This window comes from Panthera onca, chromosome F2 (assembly GCF_046562875.1).
Source record: "Panthera onca isolate mPanOnc1 chromosome F2, mPanOnc1 haplotype 2, whole genome shotgun sequence".
Taxonomy (NCBI): Eukaryota; Metazoa; Chordata; class Mammalia; order Carnivora; family Felidae; genus Panthera; species Panthera onca.
In genome coordinates this window covers 35,938,446-35,954,352 of record NC_138356.1, presented here as the reverse complement: position 1 = coordinate 35,954,352, position 15,907 = coordinate 35,938,446, and the positions used below count along the sequence as shown (strand labels likewise).

The window sequence follows — 15,907 nt, the reverse complement described above, 5'->3', positions numbered from 1 at the left end:
GTAGTATTCCATTGTGTATATACACCACAATTTCTTTATCCATTCATCAGTTGATGGACATTTAGGCTCTTTCCATAATTTGGCTATTGTTGAGAGTGCCGCTATAAACATTGGGGTACAGGTGCCCCTATGCATCAGTACTCCTGTATCCCTTGGATAAATTCCTAGCAGTGCTATTGCTGGGTCATAGGGTAGGTCTATTTTTAATTTTCTGAGGAACCTCCACACTGCTTTCCAGAGCGGCTGCACCAATTTGCATTCCCACCAACAGTGCAAGAGGGTTCCTGTTTCTCCACATCCTCTCCAGCATCTATAGTCTCCTGATTTCTTCATTTTGGCCACTCTGACTGGCGTGAGGTGGTATCTGAGTGTGGTTTTGATTTGTATTTCCCTGATAAGGAGCGACGTTGAACATCTTTTCATGTGCCTGTTGGCCATCCGGATGTCTTCTTTAGAGAAGTGTCTATTCATGTTTTCTGCCCATTTCTTCACTGGGTTATTTGTTTTTCGGGTGTGGAGTTTGATGAGCTCTTTATAGATTTTGGATACTAGCCCTTTGTCCGATGTGTCATTTGCAAATATCTTTTCCCATTCCGTTGGTTGCCTTTTAGTTTTGTTGGTTGTTTCCTTTGCTGTGCAGAAGCTTTTTATCTTCATAAGGTCCCAGTAATTCACTTTTGCTTTTAATTCCCTTGCCTTTGGGGATGTGCCGAGTAAGAGATTGCTACGGCTGAGGTCAGAGAGGTCTTTTCCTGCTTTCTCCTCTAAGGTTTTGATGGTTTCCTGTCTCACATTCAGGTCCTTTATCCATTTTGAGTTTATTTTTGTGAATGGTGTGAGAAAGTGGTCTAGTTTCAACCTTCTGCATGTTGCTGTCCAGTTCTCCCAGCACCATTTGTTAAAGAGACTGTCTAACCCTTAACTTAAACACAACCAGTGTTTTGGTCTGTTTTCATTAACCAAACTTTGTTCTAATTTAGTTTTTTCTTCTTTTTTTCGAATCGGAACGGCATCTTTTCCTTTACATAGAGTGTTATTCCTAGGTGAGTCCACCAAAGCCTCGTTAAACCCTCATCATCGTCCCTTCCTAGACTGCCATGCTTCTTTTGTCCTTTATGGCACTTCCATTGTCACTCAGACTAGAAACCCTGTGGCTTCATTGGCCTCCTGTCTGGTTTTTTTCCACTGATGTATCTCCACTCGTGACATGTTGTTGCTCAGGGTACTCAGCTCAAATAATGTACTATTTTTGTAAGTATAAACCCTATAATCATGCTACTTAAGCAATTGTCTGTGCTTCTGTAATCTCAAATGAATGTGTAATAACAATCCATGCTGAAATTGTACTCTGTTATTTTACATGGTCAAATTATAAAGTATGAATTTTTATCTAAACCTTATTACGTAAAATATGGACTACAATTATAGACCTAAAATTCCTCCTCAGTATTAAAATAATGTCTTAGGATTCATTTTCAGATGCTATAAACTTTTATCTAATTTTAGGCTCTTGTCAAGATCAATTGTTTTATGTTAAATAATTATGTCCTCCTTTGTCAGACATCATTTGGTGTATTCAATCTAGAATTCATGGTTAATTAAAAGTAAAGATACAATTGTGGTAATCCCTATATTATGTTGAAGGAATTAACCATTTTTAAGCAACAGATTTAAGTATTCCCTAAATGGCATATTGCTTTTATGTTAGTTTTCATTGGTGTTGGAGAGATAGTAATGAATACTTATTCCCCCACCCCAAAATGAGCTCATAATCGTATGTTGCAATGGTTCTTTTAAATTTTGGGTTGCTTAGCTAATTTTTGTAAGCAAACTCACTTAAATTCCTTAATAAGTGAAGCAATTTATGTTATGCGTAAAAAAAGATTATATTAAGCAAGGAAAGAAAAAGCTAGCAAGGCAATAATGAAAATGAGTCTAATGTGTTTTTACAATATTAATGGTAGGTATTTTTAAATTTTAATTCATCTCTTATGTGTGCACAGTATCATGCATTGAAGTATGGTTAATGAAGTATGATTTTAAGGCGACCTTTTTTATTTCTCTCCACATATATGCATACACATATATACACATATATGAACACACACACACACATATATACATATATACATGAATACATAAATATTAGATGATCTACTGAGTAATTCTAATTTATTTAAATCATGCAAAGAAAGGGATCTTAATTAAAATGAATTTAAGACTGAATATGGAGCTTTTTTCAAATAATTTTTATGAAACTACAGTGGTATTTGAATTCTCCTAATTTGAGAATTGAAATATTTTTTTAGATATATCAAGAACCATAAGCTTTGGGGCTTAATTTTCAATATGTTTCATGATTTTTACTCATTTGTCTAAATTATCAAGTTAAGACTCCCTTTCAATCTACATATACAAGATAGGTTCATCAGTAATTAAATTTCTTTTTTTTTTATTTCTGAATATAACAATGGTACTCAATCAGTATAACATTATAAGATGGACTAATCCCTTTTTTGGTAACTCCCTAAGGATAGTTGATAGCTAAATCAGCATACCTACATTTTGAACCCTAAGTTAATTTACTTTTAAAAAAATCTTCACAATTCCTGGACTTGATTGTCTGAGGACAAACAATATCTAAGGATTTTTAAAGTAATGAAAATAAGGGGCGCCTGGGTGTCTCAGTCTGATTAAGTGCCTGACTTCGGCTCAGGTCATGATCTCAGTTCTGAGTTCAAGCCCTGCGTCGGGCTCTGTGCTGACAGCTCAGAGCCTGGAACCTGTTTTGGAGTGTGTGTCTCCCTTGCTCTCTGCCCCTCCCCTGTTCACTCTCTGTCGCTCTCTCTCAAAAATAAATAAGCATTAAAAACACTTTTTTTAAATAAATAAACTAATAAAAATAAGCGTATTTAAAAATATGTAAAATGATCTTTTGAGGACAACTATAAATAGTAGATGCTACTCTTACCTTTCATTCGATATGGAAAAGCCCGGAACTGAAAACTGTTAACTATATGATGCGGATGAACCTTGTTCTTTCCTTACTAATTCGTAAGTCACAAAATATAATTTTTTTGAGTGGCTGCTCTTCTCATGGTAAAAGTAAATATGTGTGCACAGTCACTGTGTGGTACAAATCCCTACTCCAAGGGACACCATTCCAGTTGCATGTATTTTATTGAAGTGCCATCTTCCTGCAGCCCCACTACAGGGCCACCAGTTGTGTGGATTAAACTTGAAGGCATCATTCAGAGTCATGTGGGTGGCCCTATATATTCAAGTCATGTGGGTAACTTGAATACCCAACTCATTGAAAAAAAATTACTGAAACCAGTGAAGCAGTGAACACTGTCTCGTATATAGTGACTCTTATTACTATATACAAATTTGTTTAGAAGTTTGTGGCTACTTTATTTTCATAAAATAAAGTATCTGTTGGTATCTGTATTATCGAAACCCCAGGATATCCCTGTTTTGAATAACAAAGTATGTTAACACATAGGTTAAGGCGAACTGAAACATGTTGATACCAGTTGACTGCTACTGCTGTTGCTTCTACGAGTACAGCCACTTCCTGGTATTTGTAAAATAATAATTATTATAAGTTAATAATCATAGCAGTTACTATTTGCCAGGCACTGTTCTAAGTGTTTTACATGATTTAACTAATTTAATCCTCACATTTACTCAATAATATTATCACTTCCAGTTTGTAGATGAGGAAGTGGAGAAATAGAGACAGTAGTCTGACCAATGTCACGGGGCAGGTGAGTTGGTGGAGGTAAGGTAGGAACCGTAGCAGTCTAGCTCTAGGATCTCTGCTCCTCACTTTTACAATATAGCTCCTTCTTTTCTTTTCTTTTCTTTTCTTTTCTTTTCTTTTCTTTTCTTTTCTCTTTTTTTCTCTTTTTTCTTTTCTTTCTTTCTTTCTTTCTTTCTTTCTTTCTTTCTTTCTTTCAGAGAGAGAGAGACAGCAAGCAGGGGAGAGGGGCAGAAGGAAAGGGAGAGAAGACAGTCTTAAGCAGGCCCCATGCCCAGCTGCAGAGCCCGACACAGGGCTCATTCCCACGACCCTGGGATCATGACCTGAGCTGAAATCAAGAGTCAGGTGCTCAACCCACTGAGCCACCCAGGCGCCCCTATAACTCCTTTCAAGAGCACTGATTTTAGATATTTTTCCTTTTTAAGTTAAGCTAATTTAAATAAAGCCATTAATGATCTATGCAACTAATTGAAAAATGTTCTCGGTTCTAAACAATTAAATCAATACTGAAAATCAATATTATATTTATGAAAACTGAGGAGGTACTATTATTTACACCTTGTAAGTGCCAAATAACTTTCTTGTGGCTCCCTCTCTCCCCCAGTACCCATTCTCATGTCTTTGCTTTGGAATACCAACTTAAAATTTTTAGCAAATGAGTCCGTAATGAAGCACATGTGTATGAGCTGTGTGTTGACACACAGAAAAAATAAGTATGTTTTAGCAATGGCACTTTCACCAAAAAAAGCACTGTTTGAAAATAGTGTGCACGTGTGTTTGCATACACATAGGCTCTCTTCAACCCATGTTTCTTTCTTGTGATATAGCTGTTACCTTACGTGAAACTATTAATCCAATCTGTTCCACTTGTACGTTTAGAGTTTTGCATTCTCATGTTATTATGGGGTTTATCAAATTCATATATGAATGCAACTAACACTTGGTACATGATATATAGAAATAAATCCCAGTGCCAGTCTCGACCTGAATAACAATATTAACATGCCAATTTTACCATTAGTATTAGACATTTAATTTCTTGGTGAGTACTGTTAAATGTTAATCGTTATTTTTATCCACAAAGAACTTTAAAAATTGTAGTAGAAAGAACCTGACTGCTTATGAGATTAAAGAATAATTTAAATGTTTGGAGTCACATAAGAAACCTGAAGACCAATTTAGCTGAGATACTGTGTGTCTTATTCAGTGGCTTGATGTGCTTCAATCATATTTGGGGGATTTTACAAATTTTAATATATAATACCTGCCAATATCTCTTTGCTAGAATATTTGGATACAAATATTGATGAAGTTAACATAGAGTGTTCTCAACCTGACCAACCTTTATTAGGACTTCTTTGCATTAAATTACTGATTGGTATTAGATCATTCCTGTTCTTATGTTTATTTCTTACACTTAAGTTATCTACTTTATGATTTGGTTTTATATAAAAGTATGTACACAATGTCCATGCAGTAAGCATTTGCTCAAGGCACAGACCTGGAAAGAGTTACAGAGTCTTCAAGCAACATGGATAGTAGGGAGATCACCATGTGCAAAAAAGATACGCAGACTCAATCTATTTGCTTCATGTTCCTTATTGGAGACTTTACTGGGTATTGGCCCCACACCTGGCTCTCTGCCCTGACTCAGGCCGGCGGACAATAGAGACACAAATCAGAATACGGAGTATAATCCATGCTGTGTTGCGATTGTAAACTGTACCTATATGAGTTGCATAATGAAGGATGTTTAGGATTCTCAGTGTGAAAAGAGAGAAAAAAGTTATTCCAGACAGACGTCACTACATAGAAAGGTAGAAAGAAGTTTACTTCTTTAGTAACCTGAATGGATCTTGGGAAGTAGGGGGACAGGGTATCCTCCCTAAGTAGGCCTGAATCAGATTCTTTCTATATAAGCATTTCATGCCCAGAGCATGTAGAGAAAACTTCTGTGCTCTGGAAAGATTTATCTTTAGGAGCAAGAAGGAAAGCTTTTAGACAGCGAGAGAGAAAGAAATTTGGAAACAAGAGAGACAGCCTCCTGATTGATTAGAGGAGACTGAGGAAAGAGCAGTGGTGGATATTACCTAGGTATTAGCTTGGGCATTAGAAGGAGGTTAAGACTTTTGGCTGAAATAAGGCATCAGAGGAATTGGTACAGATCTGGGGTAAGAAAATTATAATTTTTTATTACATGTAAAATTAGAAATAATGACAGGGTATCTTGGAAGAAATGTGACAGCTCTTAACCTGTTATATAGTTTTTTTTTTTTTTAATCATGGATGTCCTTCCTATAGACTGTAAACTCAACAAGGGCCTTTTGCCTTGTTTATCTTTTCAGCCACACTTTTTCTTTATATCTCATAACATGTTGTGAAAGCTGAAAAATATTATAAGATGAATGAATAAGGATGGAATGAGTAAATAAATGTAACTAGTAGTTGGAACATAAGAAAAAAAATATATTTAATGGGCAAAAGCCTAAGAAACATATAAAGAATTCAGCAGAGATATCTTTCAGCCCAAAAATTTAATACTCATCCATAAAAACCCTATCCTTTGGAAGATGCAATGCTTCACTGAGAAAAATTTTACTAGATCCAACATATGAATAACTTAAAATGGAAATTTATATCAGTAAATTTAATTTTCTTTTCAATTGTTAACTTCATCTTTTAATTTTATTGATTACTAAGGTAATTTTAAACAATATATCCTCATTGACAATACATTTTATCCTGATAATAGGTAACACCATTTTGTGAAATTTTATCCCCTTATCCATTTCAAAATTATTTCTCTTCCCAGAGTGAGAACTTAAATATTTTTCTTAGCAAAATGTAAATGTAACCACTTCCCGCATTTGGTAAATTTACTCATATTTAATAATTATATATTGTTTATTCTGTTAGTACTTTCAGTGAGATAAGTAAGCATAAATACCTGCCTTAGGAATATTATAATTTTTGCTGAGAGTATAATTAATGAAATATCCATATATAAAAGCCACTTATCATAATAAACCCACCATTAATGCTTAATATTTCCATGTTAAATCTATATCTATGCCCTATAATATGTAATAAAAATTAATAATTTTTCATTAAAAATTACAATGTTTCCCTATCCATTTATTCATTGAATATCTTTTATATTCCGGGGTTTGTACCAGGTACCAGGATTATACAGATGCCCTGCCCTTGAGTGTTTTACAGGCTAGTGAAATATGTCTCAAAAAAACTGGTTTAGGAATGCTCTGGGAATATTATTTAAAAGTAGAAGATCTCCATTCTCCACTCTACAGAGTTTGATCCCTAAGGGCCATATCACCTCTTAGGAGTTTGGAGACTTTAATAAAGGGAAAGAGAGATTTCTGAAGTAACTCCACAATGCGTTTTAGACTAGGATGGAATTTGTGAAGTCTGATAATTGCAATGTCTACATTATTACTAGGAAAAAAAGAGAGAGAGAGAGAGGGAAACTTTTTTCAGTGCTTACTGGAAAATTGTCATCTTTCTTAAAAAGCAGAAGTCATGATTTCATTGTTGCATGAAGTCATTATTATAAGCACTGATTAGCTGATTTATCCATGTAACATGTAAACTATTCTTTCATTTTCCCCAAATGGACATCTTTTGATAGTCATCTCTACAGTCAATTATTTTCCATTTAAAGAGTATAGAAATTATAAAGTATTTGGTGAAATACAACGAAAATTGATTCTTTTCTCATTTCTACTTGCTGAAGCATGTAGCACCGTGAACTCTGCTTTAGCTTTGCAATTGATAAATTAAATGTGTTAATGAATGGTAAAGCCATTTTTTGAGTCACTAAAGAAACACTTCTCAAAATCATGATAATCTTTCTTTTTAGATAAGAAGCAAGACTACATAGAAAACAGGACAATGGTAAAAAGAGACTCTTAGAAAAGTTACACAACTGTATCTTGTATAAGTGTTAAAAAATTAGTAAATCAAAAAGCATGTCATTTTCCTAAGATAATTATGTTAAACCTTATTTGTGTGATATTAAACCTCATATCCAGAAAAAAAAATTAATCATTGAATTTAGTTATTACTAATTTAAAGCAAATGGATGTTGCTTAGAAATTGGGATAATGAGCAAAGTAAAAAGAAAAATTCGAGAAAGGCAAATGTTATTTAAACAGTTTACTTCTATGTAAGCTGGAAGAGAGAATAGCATATACCTTCTTGAATCCTGAAATTTAGGGTTATTTAATAGATTTTAAAAATTGTTGAATGTTCAAGTTGGAAGACACCTTAGTGAAAATTTGTTTTTTAAAGTCTCATTCTATGAATGAGACTAGGGATTAATGACTTGCCCAAGATCACAGATCTTGTTAAAAACAGATTTTAGTTAGAAGCTTAAGAGGACTTCAGTCTATAGTAAGCTCAAAGTAAATTAGAGAGACAAAAAATATCTAAGAGAGCTGAGTTCAAAACCAACGATTCTTGATCATTCAGGGGAAAAAATAATGCTTTCTGCTTGGGTTCAAACTGCATGAAAATTGACAATTTTCTTCTTTAGGTTTTCCCATTTTCATCATCACTGTCATTGGTTAACTTCCCAACTGATTTCCTTTTGAAATGAATGATGAGAGTTGTTGGTAACTAACCGGAAAACCCTGCTTTTTGCAGCTGGATGAAGAAGCCTCGATGTGGCGTACCTGACCAGACAAGAGGTAGCTCCAAATTTAATATTCGTCGAAAGCGATATGCATTAACAGGACAGAAGTGGCAGCACAAACACATCACTTACAGGTATGAGAACTAATGAGGAATTACTGTTTTTTTCCATTTTTTCACAACCATTTATTTTGACCTTTTTTTGGCCATCTTATGCACATTGACCACATGGTAACATATAGGAATATGATGTTGACATAGGGAACTGAGACCTGCAATCAAGAAGAGAATAAATTGGCCATTTGGAGTCCTTGTAAACATTTCTTAAATTCTAGATCTTTTTTGTAAACTATGTCTTCAAGCTTCTTGAAAGTACCAAATCCTGAGCAACTCTGAGATGAATATTTTACACATTGACATTCTTTAATAAGGATTCATAATCTAAAAAGTAATCAAATAATAAAGTTTACAAATAATTGTCTTTGAAGCAAAATGTCTTTGACTCTATTAATTAACTTTTAGTATCAGTCCAAACATTTTACTTTCTATCTTTTTGGGAACAGTGCAGTTGGATCATCGTTTCTTGTTTTGTCTCTACTGAAGGACACCGAAGGGATGCCAGTGTCTTCCATCCTGGAGTGACCATTGCTGCTAACAGAGATGTTTCTAGTTATTCATTAATTCATTGAACAACTGTCTATTGGGTCTGTGTTTGAACAAAAACAATTCTAGGCCCTGTGGTTATAGAAATAAGTAGAACACGGGTCTCCATTCGTTCTTTTGGAATTTGCAGTCCTGTGGATAAATTCATCAATCATATAAATGTGATGCCTGTTATGAAAGGGAAGGAAGAGAAACTTATAAAAACAGGGCCGTCTAACCCATTCTAGAAAACCAGAAAAGGTCTTCCTAAAGAAATGGCCTTTCAGCTAACCACCACAGGAAGAGAAAGAACTTGTTAGACTAAAGGGCAAGGAAGGGCAGGACACTTCAAGGGGAGGGTAGGATGCCAGGAGTTACATGAATAAAAGAAAGACATTTATAATTCTCATTCTTTGTATAAATAACCCTTCTCGTACACTTAAAGATAAAATTTAAGCCTCAGTATATAGATTTTCTACCAATACATCTGGTTTGTGCCATTTGAACTTATTTTAGTTATTTTGAGAACACTTTTCAGTGTTATTTTATATTCTTTCGCTAATCCTCCCAGATAGCATGCTCCTAGAATTTTGTGCAACCTATTCCAGTTACTTCTGCAGATAAGAGAAATCAAGGAGGAAGCAGTCTTAAGTCAAGCCCATGTAGTAAATGTGAAGTGTTAGAAGAGTTCCTTAAGGGACAACAAGAACAGAAATACCTGCTACCTCTGCATCTAACAACATTGCACAGCTACTTAAAGTTGTAAGGAAATAAAAGATACAAGAATTTGTAAAGAAATAAAACTATTGTTAGTTACAGTTTATTTCACTTCCTATATAGAAAGCACTGAATAAACCCTAGACAATTTTCAGAAATACCTAAAGAATATGGTTAACTTAAAAAATAATACATTTCATGTTTAGATAAATTTTAGGTTTACAAAAATGTTGAGCAGATAATACAAGTAGTTCCCATATACTACATTGCCCACCACCACCTCGTGTAAACACTCATAGTTTCTCCTTCTATTAAGATCTTGCATTGGTGGGATCTGTTTGATACAATAGCTGTGCCAGTGTTGGTATGTTAATTCTAACTAAGGTGCACACTTACGGTAGGGTGCACTCTTTGTGCTGTAGTTTTATGGGTTTGACAAATGCATGATGTCAAGCAGCATTACAGTATCATCAGAATAGTTTTATTCTATTATATTGTATTCTAAAAATATTGTGTTATACTTCATCATCCCTCTTCTCCTCCATAACCCCTAGAAACTACTGATTGTTCTAATTTCTTTGTAATTTTGCTTTTCTGGAGTGTCATAGAGTTGGAACCATACCATACGTATATAGCCATTTCAGACTGCCTTCTTGCACTTAGCGATGTGCATTTAAGGTTCCTCCATCTTGTTTCATGCCTTGATGGCTCATTTCTTTCCTTACTGAGTAATATTCTGTGTATGGATGGGCCACTGTGTGTTTACCCATTCACCTATTGGAGCCTTATTGGTTGCATACAGTTTGGAGCAGTTATGAATAAGGATGGCATAAAAATTCATGGGCATGTTTCTATGTGGGCAAAGATTTTCAGTTCATTTGGATAAGTACCCAGGAGTATAAATCGCTAATGATATGGTAAGACCATAGTTAGTTTTGTAAGAAACTGCTGAACTGTCCTTATCCTTGGCATTACTCCCGGTAATAATTTAAAGTTCCTGTTGCTCTCCAACCTCACCAGCATTTACTGTTGTCAGTATTTTGGATTGTAACCATTCTAATAGATGTATCGTGGGATCTGATTGCTGTTTTAATTTGCAATTCCCTAATGATACATTATACTGATTATATTTTCATATGCTATTTGCCATCTGTACATCTTCTTTGGTGAGATGTCTGTTTGGATCTTTCGACTAATGTTTTTGTTTTTTTTTAATCTTTTTAATATTTATTTATTTTTGAGAGAGACAGAGCATCAGTGGGGGAGGGGCAAAGAGAGGGGGACACAGAGAATCTGAAGCAGGCTCCGAGCTGTCAGCACAGAGCCCAACACGGAGCACGAATTCACAGACCATGAGGTCATGACCTGAAGCGAAGTCAGAAGCCCAACCGACTGAGCCACCTAGACGCCCTGTTTTGACTAACTTTTAATTGAGTTGCTGTTTTAAGAGCTTTTTTTAAAAAGAGTTCTTTATATATTTTAGATACAAGTCTTTTATCAGATATGTTTTCCAGTATGTTCTCCTAGTCTGTGACTTTCTTCTCATTCTTTTTACAGTGTCTTTTGCAGAGCAAAAGTTTTAATTTTAATAAAGTCCAATTTATCAATTATTTTTTCTTTTATTGTGCTTTTGGTGTTGTATCAGAAATATCATTTCCAGGGGCACCTGGGTGGCTCAGTTGATTAAGCATCTGACTGTGGTTCAGGTCACGATCTCCTGGTCTGTGAGTTTGAGCCCTGCGTCGGGCTGTGCTGACAGCTCAGAGCCTGGAACCTGCTTCAGATTCTGTGTCTCCCTCTCTCTCTGCCCCTCCCCCACTTACTCTCTCTCTCTCTCTCTCTCTCTCTCTCTCTCTGTCTCTCAAAAACAAATAAAAACTAACTAACTAACTAAATAAATAAATAAATATAATTTCCAAACCCAGGATCACTTAGTTTTCCTTCTATGTTATCTTCTAAAAGTTTAATAATTTTGCATTTTCAATTAGGTCTATGATCAATTTTGAGTTAGGTTTTATTAAAAGTGTAAAGTCAGTGTCTAGATTCACTTTATGTGCATGTGGAAGTTCAGTTCCAGCACCGTGTGATGAAAAGACCATTTTTTTCTTCATTGCCTTTGCTCTTTGCCAAAGATCAGTTGACTTATCTGTGTGGGTCAATTTCTAGGCTCTTTATTCTGTTTCACTGTCCTTTCTTTTTATTTGTAAACCAATATCACACTGTCTTGATTACTGAAGTTTTATACTAAGTCTTGATATCAGATAGTGCCAGTCTTCTGACTTTATTCGTCTTCAGTTTTGTGTTCTGGGGTCTCTTACTCTTCCATACAAAGTTTAGAATTAGTTTGCCTGTTCCTTCAAAAGAAATTGGTAGGGTTTTGATTGTGATGGTGTTGAATCTACAGATCATTTGGGAAGAACTAATATCTTAACACCATCGAGTCTTAATATTCATGAACATGAAACTCTCATCATTTATTTAGGTCTTTGATTTCTTTAATCCCAGTTAGGTTTTTGTTTGTTTGTTTGTTTGTTTTTACTTTTACTCATATAGATCTTAGGCATAAACTGTAGTCCAAGTGAGAGCCTATAACAACATACCATAGATTGAATGGCTTATAAGCAGCAGAAAATTACAGCTCACAGTTCTGGAGACTGGAAGTCTGAGATCAAGGAGTCAGTAATGTTGGGTGAGTCACAGACTTCACATGTATCTTCACATGGCAAAAAGGGCTAAGATCTCTGTGGGATACTGATCCCATTTATGAAGGCACCACCCTCATGACCTCAAGCACCTCCCAAAGGTCTCATCTTCTATTACCATCATTTTTGGGGGTTAGGATATCAATATATGAATTATAGGGGAGATAAATATTCAGACCATAGTCATATATTTTAATAGATTTAGTCCTAAATATTCCTTTTATTTTTGGTACTGTTTACAGTATTGTGTTTTTAATTGCAAATTCCAAATGTTTGTAACTGATATATAGGAAAACAATTGGCTTTTGTATACTAGCTTTGTATCTTCCAATTTTGCTATAATCACTCATTAGTCCAGGATTACTTTGTTAATTCTTTGATATTTTATACAGAGAATAATATCACGTGAAAAAAAAGAGTTATATTTTTCCTTCCCAATCGGTGTGTCTTTTATTTCCTTTTCTTGTCTTAAAACTGAGACTGTCAGTCTAATGTTGACAAGGAGTGCTGAAGGCAAACATGATTGCCTTTTCCCCAGTCTTTAGGAGAAAAGCATCTAGTTCCTTATCAGTAAGTATGATGTTAGCTGTAAGCTTTTTTCTAGATGTTTATCAAATTGAAGAAGTTCCCTCTATTCCTAGTTTGCTGGAAGTTTTTATTATAAATGAGTGTTGGATTTTATGAACTGCTTTTCTTTGCTTTTTCTGCACCTATTGATATGATCATATGATTTTTCTTTAGCCTTTTAATGTGAAGGATTACATTAAGTGATTTTCAGTGGAACCAGCTTCTCATGCCTGTAGGGTAAATCCCACTTTGTCATAGTGAATAATTCTTCTTACACATTGTTGGATTTGATTTGCTAATTTTTTGTTGAGGATTTTTACATGTATGTTCATGAGTAACACTGATATGTAGTTTTTCTGTCTTGTAAAGTCTTTATCTGGGTTACTTAACTCCATGAGTACTAGCCTCATGGAATGGGTTAGAAAGTGTTCCTCTACTTCAGTTTTCTGGAAGAGATTGTAGAGAATTGGTATGACTTCTAACAAAATGTTTAATAGACCCAATACAACCATTTGGGCCTCGTTCTTTTTTTTCATGTTTTTAAGGTTATTAATTTTTTTATTAAGTCTGCATAATAGATGTAGTCCTGTTCAGATTATCTGTTTCTCTTTGTGTAAGTTTTTACAGATTGTGTCTTTGAAAGGAGTTGGTCCATTAAATCTGTGTTAGTCTGCTCAGGCTGCCATCACAAAATACCACAGCCTGGATAGTTTAAGCAACAGAAATTTAATTTCCCCAAATTTGGAGCCTGGAAGTCCAAGATTAACATGCTGTCGAGGTTAGTTTTGGTGAAGTTTCTCTTTCTGGCTTTCAGACAGCCACCTTCTCATTGTGTCCTCCTCTTACCTCTCCTGTGCATGTGTGGAGAGACAAGGAGATTTCTGCTATTTTTTTGTTTTGTTTTGTTTTTTGTTTTTTTTTCTTTTCTTATAAGGATGCCAGTCAAACCAAATTAGGACCCCATCTTGTGACTTCATTTAACCTTAATTACCTCTTTAAAGGCCCTATCTATAAATATAATTGGGGGTTGTGGCTTCAATTTATTTATGTCAGAGAAGACCTTGTAGATCATTAGGGAAAGAACGGGCTATTTTACTTGTTAAGTTTTTCTGTAATAAGTTGTTATCCATATGGAAAACAATGAAATAAGATTCTTACCCCAGACCATATAAAATTAGTAAATATTAATTGGATTAATGTGCATAATCAACTTTAGAACTACAAAACACACAACTCTGCCTACTGGTATTTATTGCTTTCATTTCAAGTAGTGTCCTTTTTCTCATCTCATTTCCAAACTTAACAGTGTACCTGTTTACTGTCTGTGTGTACTTAGGTACTGACTTACACCATTGGTTTAAGAAAAAAAGAAAGAAAGAAACTTAAGAGCCATCATGTTAAGAACTAATCATAATTCCGTTTATGCTATGTCCCTATACTGACAACTGTGTCAGCCAGTTTTGAATACTAAAATAATTATGTGTCTATCCCTGTAAACTTCTAGGTTATTGATAAACTCATCATGTGGTTATGAGTTCTATTTTGGAGTAAGAAAGATCTAGATTTGAATCCTGGCTCTGACTTGCTACCTGTAAGACCAGAATCAAGCTACTTTATCTTCTAAGTTTCATTCTCCCTGTGTGCAAAATGAGTATTGTAACACTACCCACATCATAAAACCTAGGAGATAATTAAGTCAGATGATGGTGGGGAAAACTCCCAAAAAAACAGACAAACAAACAGAAGAACCCACTTCAGGACAGTGCTTGAAACATAGTGCTTAGGAAATGCCAACTATCATCTTAACTTTTTTTTTTAAGTTTATTTATTTTGATGAAGAGAGAGTGCATGCACACAAGTGAGCAACGGAGAGACAGAGAGAGAGAGAGAGAGAGAGAGAGAGAGAGAATCCCAAGCAGGCTCCACGCTGTCAGTGTAGAGTCCGACACAGGGCTCAAACTCACAAACAGTGAGATCATGACCTGAGCTGAAATCCAAGAGTCAGTTGCTCAACTGACTAAGCCAGCCTGGTGCTCCGTCTTAACTTGTTTTAATTCACCAGACAACAGAAATTGTTGAGAGTATTTTAATAGAATTACAGAAAGTTGAGGGCAAGAGCTAAGGATTTTAAATTTTATTTTTTTTTTTTTCAACTTTTTTTTTTTTTTTTTTTTTTTTTTTTTGGGACAGAGAGAGACAGAGCATGAACGGGGAAGGGGCAGAGAGAGAGGGAGACACAGAATCGGAAACAGGCTCCAGGCTCCGAGCCATCAGCCCAGAGCCTGACGCGGGGCTCGAACTCACAGACCGCGAGATCGTGACCTGGCTGAAGTCGGACGCTTAACCGACTGCGCCACCCAGGCGCCCCAGGATTTTAAATTTTAAAGTTAGTATATGTAGGGTGTTAAGTTGCCTTGTGTAAAGTAAGTACTGTATAAACATTTACTACTACTTTTATTACTATATTTAGAAAAATAAATACAAGATATTCTATTGAGGGAAAAAAATTACTCTTTAAAAGGATAGTTGAAATGTGCCCTTACAGAATGCAGCCAGCAGTTGGAGTGGGGGTGGTTGAACTAGGTTTTATTTGATGGCAAACTCGTTATGAGCCAACAGCATCATATGGCTCAAAAAAGAATTGAAATGAACAGATTAGATTGATAGAAAGCAAAGTGTCCAAAGCAGTGATGATGCCAATTTTTCTCTTTGCTTTGCTGGCCAACCTTTACCTGATGTATCCTTTTTCTCTTCGGTCCACCACATTTCCAGCTGCTTCTTGGCAAATTAAAGTACACCTTTAAAAAGGAAATCAAAATGCTAAGAGATCTTGAAAACAGGCTGCATGAGAAAGAGCTCAATA

The 15,907-nt window shown here is 35.2% G+C and overlaps 1 protein-coding gene across 2 annotated transcripts in view; it reads left to right on the top strand.

Moving 5' to 3' along the window:
* Positions 1–15,907, top strand: part of MMP16 (matrix metallopeptidase 16) — a 311,674-nt gene that overhangs the window by 143,837 nt on the left and 151,930 nt on the right. For both annotated transcript variants that reach the window (XM_060610852.3, XM_060610851.3), the window contains exon 3: positions 8,429–8,551. In XM_060610852.3, the coding sequence (XP_060466835.1) occupies positions 8,429–8,551 (123 nt within the window). The remainder of the gene's footprint in view (positions 1–8,428; positions 8,552–15,907) is intronic.